Source organism: Aedes albopictus, chromosome 1 (genome assembly GCF_035046485.1).
Source record: "Aedes albopictus strain Foshan chromosome 1, AalbF5, whole genome shotgun sequence".
Lineage (NCBI taxonomy): Eukaryota > Metazoa > Arthropoda > Insecta > Diptera > Culicidae > Aedes > Aedes albopictus.
This window is the reverse complement of record NC_085136.1, coordinates 173,574,820-173,582,882: the sequence shown is the minus strand read 5'-3', so window position 1 is coordinate 173,582,882 and position 8,063 is coordinate 173,574,820. Positions and strand designations below refer to the sequence as shown.

At 39.1% G+C, this 8,063-nt stretch overlaps 1 protein-coding gene across 1 annotated transcript in view; it reads left to right on the top strand.

Moving 5' to 3' along the window:
- The window catches only part of LOC109397228 (nucleolar protein 58), a 51,356-nt gene extending 50,974 nt beyond the window's left edge, over positions 1-382 (top strand). Inside the window, exon 6 of the mRNA XM_029874165.2 lies at positions 46-382. Within this exon, the coding sequence (XP_029730025.2) occupies positions 46-258 (213 nt within the window). The 3' untranslated portion in view covers positions 259-382. The remainder of the gene's footprint in view (positions 1-45) is intronic.
- Positions 383-8,063: the final 7,681 nt, after the last annotated feature.

The window sequence follows — 8,063 nt, the reverse complement described above, 5'->3', positions numbered from 1 at the left end:
CACTTGTACTTGTACTTGATATTAATTATTATTTCTCTTTCGTAGGAAACTGAAGAACAAGTTCCAAAGAAGATTAAAACTGAAGATGATGCAACAACCAGTGAGAAGAAAAAAAAGAAACGTTTGAGTGAATCGACACCGGCATCTGCATCTGAAGAGCGGGAAGGCAATGAAGACTTCGAAAATCAAACAGAAGTGACAACTCCTAAATCAGAGAAAAAGAAGAAGAAGAAAAAGGCTAAGGAAGAAAGTGTCTAGTTGGGCATTTTTATTTTGTATTTTTGTATTTTTATTTTATGGAATAACTAACTATTGAATTGAATTGATTCAATACTATTCATAGACTTTTGAAATAAATATGAGTATATTTGACAACTTGTTACTTGTTGGGATTTCAATTCTCTCCGTTGACGAATGTTTGTTTGTTTGTTTATTTATTTATTAACGACACTTTACACAATTGTGCATTCGTGTCGCTCCGTTGACGAATGTATACCGTAAACGCACAATAGAGGCTTGCAGCAAAAACCTAACCTCATCGAATTCTCATACGATTTGTAAACATTGCCCTCAATTTTTTTGAGGGCAAGGGCGGCTTTATGCCCGAATAAAAAAATACAGTAGAAAAACCGAACGTTGTATTGTAACAGTACTATTTAGAACCATATTTTTACAATAGACACCACTGTACAAATAAAAATACAAAAACAATAAGATGTAATGTAGACACCATACAGTAAATTGTAAATAAGATTTTTACAATATACGGGTTGTTAAGTATCGTAACAATATAAAAAAAATATTTTTTTCCATATATATTTTTTCACATGTACGGTTTCATTAAAAAAAGACGCGGACACCGTCTTCAGCCAAAGGCTGCACAGACTGAATGAAACTTAACACTAGACAAGGGGCACACGGAGCATGCACCAGTGGAAACGGAGAAGAAACTATTCTCACGAAAAGTTTCATCGCCCGGAGCGGGAATCGAACCCTCACCCCACAGCATGGTGCGATTAGAAGCTTGGTGACCCTAACCGCACGGCTACGAGGCTAGCATTACAAGAATGCGCTTTGGGAATTCTCCAGAGCGTTTTGGATAACCCTTCATATATAGGATCGCCCACGTCTAAGTCTGAGTAGTCTCTGATTGCATTAACAGTTGAAGCTTAGGCTCCCATGCCCCACCAGCCAGATAACTGGGTTTTGCAAACTAAGCATTATTTGTGGCAACACTTTGAGTGGCATGATGGAACTATGCCGAGCGCGCTAAGTGTTATTAGACCTTTAATGTAGTTGCATGAAGTGGGTGACGAGGTACATAAGTATCATTACAGCGTGCTTAACTGTTACTGCAATATTGTGGCTGAGGCTCCAGTTTGACTAAAGTTTGCAATACATAACAACTCATGAGAAAACTGTCAAGTTCGATTCATGTATAAGTTAGGTTAAAAACTCGGTTTTAAAGCGAACCCGCAGACGAACTTATATTAGAAGTTCTTTCAGTGTTCAGTCCAGTCCATATGTTAGAGATGGCTCTACGTCAAAGATAAAGTTCGTCAATCGTATTCCTCTCATCGCACTCTATATACCTAGCCCGCTATATCTCTTGGATCTGCAGTTCATAAGACATCTGGTTTACTACTTATTTAAACATTTTTATTGACTTTAAATTGATGTTTCAACTTAAGGTACACCGGGGCAAGTTGAAACGGGTGGGGCAAGATGAAACAGTGGATTAACATGATGTTTTCTAATCACGATAAACAATTTGATTGCCATAACACATAGTTTTTGATTTAAACGATCTTTTAGCGAAGGATACATTCCCAAATTGTATTGAAACCTATTTCAAAACTCCGTGTTTCATCTTGCCCCACCCGTTTCAACTTGCCCCGGTGTACCTTATTCACTTTTTTCTAGAAATCCTCTATATAGAGATGAGCGGAAGTTTTATATGACGAATCGGCAACGCTGTTTGTTTTGTTTACAACTGCTTCCAACACTTGCCACAAAGCTAGATGTTCAAACCTTGTGCGTGACTTTCTGTGGTGCAAGTTGTTTTGTTTACGATTGCTAATTAATGGTTGAGCTTTATTTTACAAAATTTTGGAAAAAATTGCAGCGCAATCAAAAAAATATGAAATGCATTGCAAAGAGCAGCGCTAATCATATTAGTAGAAGTGAATCAAGCAGCAGCAATGGAAGGTTTTACGGGAAGAGAAGATACAAAAGTTTCTACATGAACATGAGTACTTGAATAAGCATAATTAATAAATTATTATCTTTTTTACTCAGCCCTGTCGTCCTCCTTAGTCACGGTTAGTCGACGACTAAGGAGCATTATTTTTAAGTCAAAAAAGATTTTTTTCAAAACAACCATGTAAAATGGTTCATGTGATTATTACCACCACCCACGTGGTGCACATTTACCAAAAAAAAAATCACTTCACGACCACCCCCTCAGGAAGCAAAATTTAATAAAACTTTATTTTTGACCATTTTGGGTGTTCAGTGTTAACGCCCTGACCGTACCAGATTGAGTGTGAATGGGATTTGGCAAAAGCCGGTGTTATAAACACGTAAAAGCAAAAGGGTTTCGGAAGAACATAGCTAAAGACGTGCTTAGCGGTTTGCAGTCTGAACATAAACTGACTAGATGGTTTATTGCTATCTTCTCATACTCTCTCGATTAACAGTAAATCTCAATGAGGGGGTTTGCTATTACACCGTCATATCTTAATTCGAATGGATTGCGTTTTCGTGATCCTTACAGTTCCTTTACCCTTGAGATAAAAGCTAATTTATTCTGAAATGCTAACTTACACATATAATCAGAGCGCAACTTTTTTACACAATTTTTAATTCCCTTTGTGTTGCTGATTTATTAACTTACTATATGTTTATTTAATCGTGTTTTTATAATAGCTGTTCAAAATCACTTTCTTCAAAAATCCTTGAATCATCCTTTTATCGTTATGAAAAAAGTTCAAACAATTTATGATTTATAAAGAAAAACTACTTCCAGTCAAGAATCTAAATAGTTATTCTGTCCACCACGTCTAGCTAGGTCTAATAATCTAAAATTCCTTGGACACTAAATTTGCTGTCGAAGGTCGCATCCTAGATCTCTTCATATCATCTGTACGATTAGTTGGAATCATCAGTATAAACATTTCCTTTAACGATTAGTGAGCTCATGCTATCAATCCTTTTTAGCGAATTCAGTGGAAGCACGATCCAAACAAGTCCAAGTTCCATCAAATTCTACTGCAGTCAATTGCTCACGATTCCAGTCTCTGACCCAGGTCATAAATGGGGCGCAATTGCTCACCAGACCTTACCGCACGACTTATTCTTGTACATGCACCGTTTCAATGGTGATCTCTTCCCGGTGTTCATTTCATACAAAAAGGAAGGACAAAATCTCCGTCACAAAATGTGTAGAAAACAAAAAAATACAGAGAACACAAAACACAAAATCTATTACTAGATTCAACAATAGGCATATCTGCAGTAAATAAGTTCTCTAAATGTGTCTACAAAATTGCAGGAAAAATATCGGTTGTTCGAAAAAAACGAACCCTCTGCACAAACATTCTTTTATTGTAATCTCACAAAACCAAATATTCACGACAAAAACAGCTTAGGTTGGGCCGTGAAAAAAAAAAACAAATATCACTATTTTTCCTATCAAAGTTACTTTTTCAGCAGCTCAAAACACCAAAACATAAAAGTCATTAAAACATACCATGTGATGTAGCACAAAACAACAAAATTAAAAAATGTCCTAAAGGTGTAATTACCCTAGTCAATATCAAAACTAAACTTGACTCACATGACAATGGAGAAAAAAATACGTACACATTTGCACCCGACACTTCCATCACCAAAAAATAAAAACACCACTCCAAGGCTGACCGACAGAAAAGCGGTCACAAGTGTAAGAAAACTTCCAGGACCAGCAGCAAACAAGAGCTCATGGGCTATGTAAATTCTCATCCAGGTGACGATGTACTTGCATCATGCAAGTTGCATGCACGCATTCGTCACTTCAGTGTGTTTCTCTCTTCCAGCTTAGCTCCATAGTAACTTTCAATGCTCACTGTCGCCAGAATTGCTCACTTCACTTCTCACTGAAGATGACTGGAACCCAACGTAGCTTTGTTCTCTATATGAGCAACTAAAATTATAGCTCATGAGATAATCCGGACGGCGGCTACGGTAAGCTTGCTGATACTCTCACCTCAGAAAACAATCCAACAGAGGCAATGGCGAAAAAGTTGTTGAAATGCACAAAAGAATCTATATGCAGATTACAAATGGTGCAAGTCGACGAAATATGCTATCCTCAGAAGAAAAAAATCGGCAAATTGCGTATACAAATCACGGGTGCTTAAAAATGGGACGGAAAAAATGTTGGACAGGGAAAAAATGTAACGATGCTACATAGTACACCCTTTATCCGCAGAAATACGTCCATAATACAGCAGCTGACCCGTATCAAAAACGATCTTCATTGGGTGGCCTGTTAACAAGTTCAAACTCGCTAAATACTTTTCACATATGATAGACAAAGGCTGCACGCAAAATAATTAGTTACAGCAACACAAAAAGTTACACTTGCCACATTTCACAAAACACAAACTGCAAAAAAAACCAGTTCATCCTCGAAGCCACTGTTATAAACACGTAAAAGCAAAAGGGTTTCGGAAGAACATAGCTAAAGACGTGCTTAGCGGTTTGCAGTCTGAACATAAACTGACTAGATGGTTTATTGCTATCTTCTCATACTCTCTCGATTAACAGTAAATCTCAATGAGGGGGTTTGCTATTACACCGTCATATCTTAATTCGAATGGATTGCGTTTTCGTGATCCTTACAGCCGGTACCCACTAGTAATCCTACATTATAGAGATCTGCGGAGGCAGCCATTGTGAGCCAATCGTGCAGAGAGAACTGTCAAAGTGTAAGCCAAATGAACATGCTTATCGTTCGTAGGAAGGCGTCGTTTAAACGGTATTGCAATCGGAACTAAATAAATTAAAATTATTTATTTTTAATATCGAGAAATTGGTGGCATATGTAAGTTTAGTGAAAAGATAAAAAATATTGATTCTGCTTTCAAAAGCTCATGCTTATGCCGACACTTTTGTTGCTGCACTTGTCGAAAAAACATCCATTGCTACTTCTTGCTTCACTTCTGCCGATATGATTAGGGCGAGAGGGTGACACTCTGATCTTTTGAGTTTAATCTTTTTTTAATCTTTTTTGAATCATTCGGAATCTTTCTGAATCTCGCCAAATCATGCATATGAAATAGTGATGTAATTTTTGCTTCAGTGCATTAACAGCATCTGTCAAACTCGGTTCGCGCGCGGCCGCGGGCTAAAACCTCTACACGACTCCACACGACCAGCAGCTAAAGTGAGACTTTTAACCGCAAAACAGCCGTCTCCGACGAGGAAATCCGATTCCGAAGCATCCTGGAGATGTTTCTCGGCAAAGTGGAAACAACCTCCGCAAGGTAGCTCACAGATATCAACCGTAAGTGCTAGGTACTAAATAAATAAAACTTAAAATTTTGCTTTTTCATTGCAGAGATCCATACGCTACCGCGCCGGCATCTGCGGATTGCTGCTCCATTCAACTTCCTCGGGAACATCCAACACTCGCCAAATACCTCGACGTGGTCAGCTCACCTTGGTCACCTGTGCTCCAAGCCATGCCATACCATCCGGATCTCTTGCGAACATAATCTTTGAAGGATAACTATTCGACATACTTGCAACATGTCCTGCCCACCGCATCCTTCCTGTTTTGGTCACTTTCTGGAAGCTGGTTTCGCCGTAGAGTAAAGCGAGGTCTCGTTCATCTTCCGCCGCCACACACCGTACTCCTGCACACCGCCGAAGATCGTCGTTAGTATGCGCCGCTCAAAAACTCCCGAGTGCTTGCCGGTCCTCCACGAGCATGGCCATTTCTCGTGTTCGAAGAGGACCACCGGTTTGCGTTTTGTAAATTGTACATTTAGTGCGGGGATGAATCTAGGTAAGTCAGACGCTTGTCTCTTAGAATACTTTAGTTTTAATTATTATTGGTGAAAGACTATTGAATTTGCTACAACTTCTTGTTTTTTTTTAAACTACATATGAAATGAAGAAGGGTGTGATTCGGAAAAATGGGTCATTCGAGGAAAAGTGCCATTTGTGGAAACGACATTTGGGGAAAAGTAGCACAACCTGAGACAGCCCAACCAGTTTGAATATATAGATAAGAGTTTTTGAAAACAGATTTACTTAATTTCAAAGACCTTTTACGTTTCTGCGACAAATATTTTGCTTTTGGTTGACATCCGAAGTGGCCTGGAATGTGTAAATAGATTTTATGCCTTTTACATGTCGCAACTAGATTTAGACTACCTAGTGCATATTTTACGGAAAAGCTCATGAAAATGAAAATGAAAATTGATTGATCGCCCGTAGATGCTACTCCAGTATCACCAGCTACGCTCACACAAGGAACCAATGAGATACCTGCTTGGGGTGAACAGGCATCTTCAGTGTGTGAGTACTGATGATCTTCTATTTTTAAGCGATAATGGCTACGTCAGGTTGCTGGTCAATGTGGGGATGGGGAGGGAAGTGATGATTGCAATCACTTGTTGCCAACAGACCGCGGAGTTTATTGTATCTTCCAAGGGGTTGGTCACTCGGTACATTGTGCCCGGCACACATGTCGGCACATTGAGCCCGGCACACATGTCGGCACATCCCGGAACATTTCGGCCCATCAATGAAATCCAACTTTGCGGTATGGAATTAACCTGCCAACCAAGGTTGCAACCATTCATTTGCAAAAATTTACATTCATTTGCTATTATCTCAGTTCAGAAGCATGCTATCGAAAAACAATGTATGGATGAATTTACCCTTGTAGTTTTATCTGAAAGTTTGCCGAATAACATTGAGGTTGCACACGCATTCCAAAGTCGTGAGTGAGCTGTGAAGGCAACTTTCCACAGCGTGAATGAAATTTATATTCACCGCGTGGAGAGTTGCCTTCACAGCTCGCTCACGACTTTGGTATGCGTGTGTGACCCTAATGCTATTCGGCGAACTTTCAGATAAAACTACAAGGCTCAATTCATCCATACATTGTTTTTCGATAGCATGCTTCTGAACTGAGATAATAGCAAATGAATGTAAATTTTTGCAAATGAATGGTTGCAACCTTGCTGCCAACATACTTACAATTGCAAAAATCCTTTTATATGAATTTAAAACAAGTGTTCTGGGTGGGATTGGGTTGGTAAATACTGATCAGAATAACAACATTTGCCAAACATAGACACGGTTCTAAATAGCGAAATCATATTCAAAGAAAACTTCCACTGGGCACATGCGGCACACCTTCGGCACACACTGATAAATAACCGGCACAGTTTCGGCACACATTGGCACACTCAAAAATAACGGCACAAATGAAGTGTGCTGAATGACTAACCCCTTTGTATCTGCACAAGGTCATGCGGATGTCGGATTGATTGATTGATTTGTCTTTATTAGAGAGACTTTCAGCCCTTGGCTAGTTCGTCTCTCGCGGATGTCGGAGTGTTGTTGGGAAATGTTTATTTTTGGCATAGCAGTTCAGAGTAAAATTGATCACTTGTGAACAGTAATCGTTTTTTTTTTTTACATGAAAATTCGTATATTCGCTTTAAAACCCGTTTCAGGTCAACTATGGGTAACTAGCGGTAACATCATTAAAAAAATCTACATGGACCAGCTACTTCACCCGTCTCATCTATCAAATGTTTTGTAATATATTTTTTCACTGTTGTGTAATATCAATAAAAATGCTGTGGGTGGGGTGTTTCATTCGACCAAGCCATCCGAAATTACATCGGGGTCTGACTAGGGGCAACTCGTTGTATGAAAAAAAAATAACTGTTAGGGTGAGGTGGGGCAAGATGTGTCACGGGGCAAGATGGGAAGATATCGTTTTAGAGTGATTTACAATCCGAACTACTTAGGCTGGCCATCCGTCCCGTATTTAACGG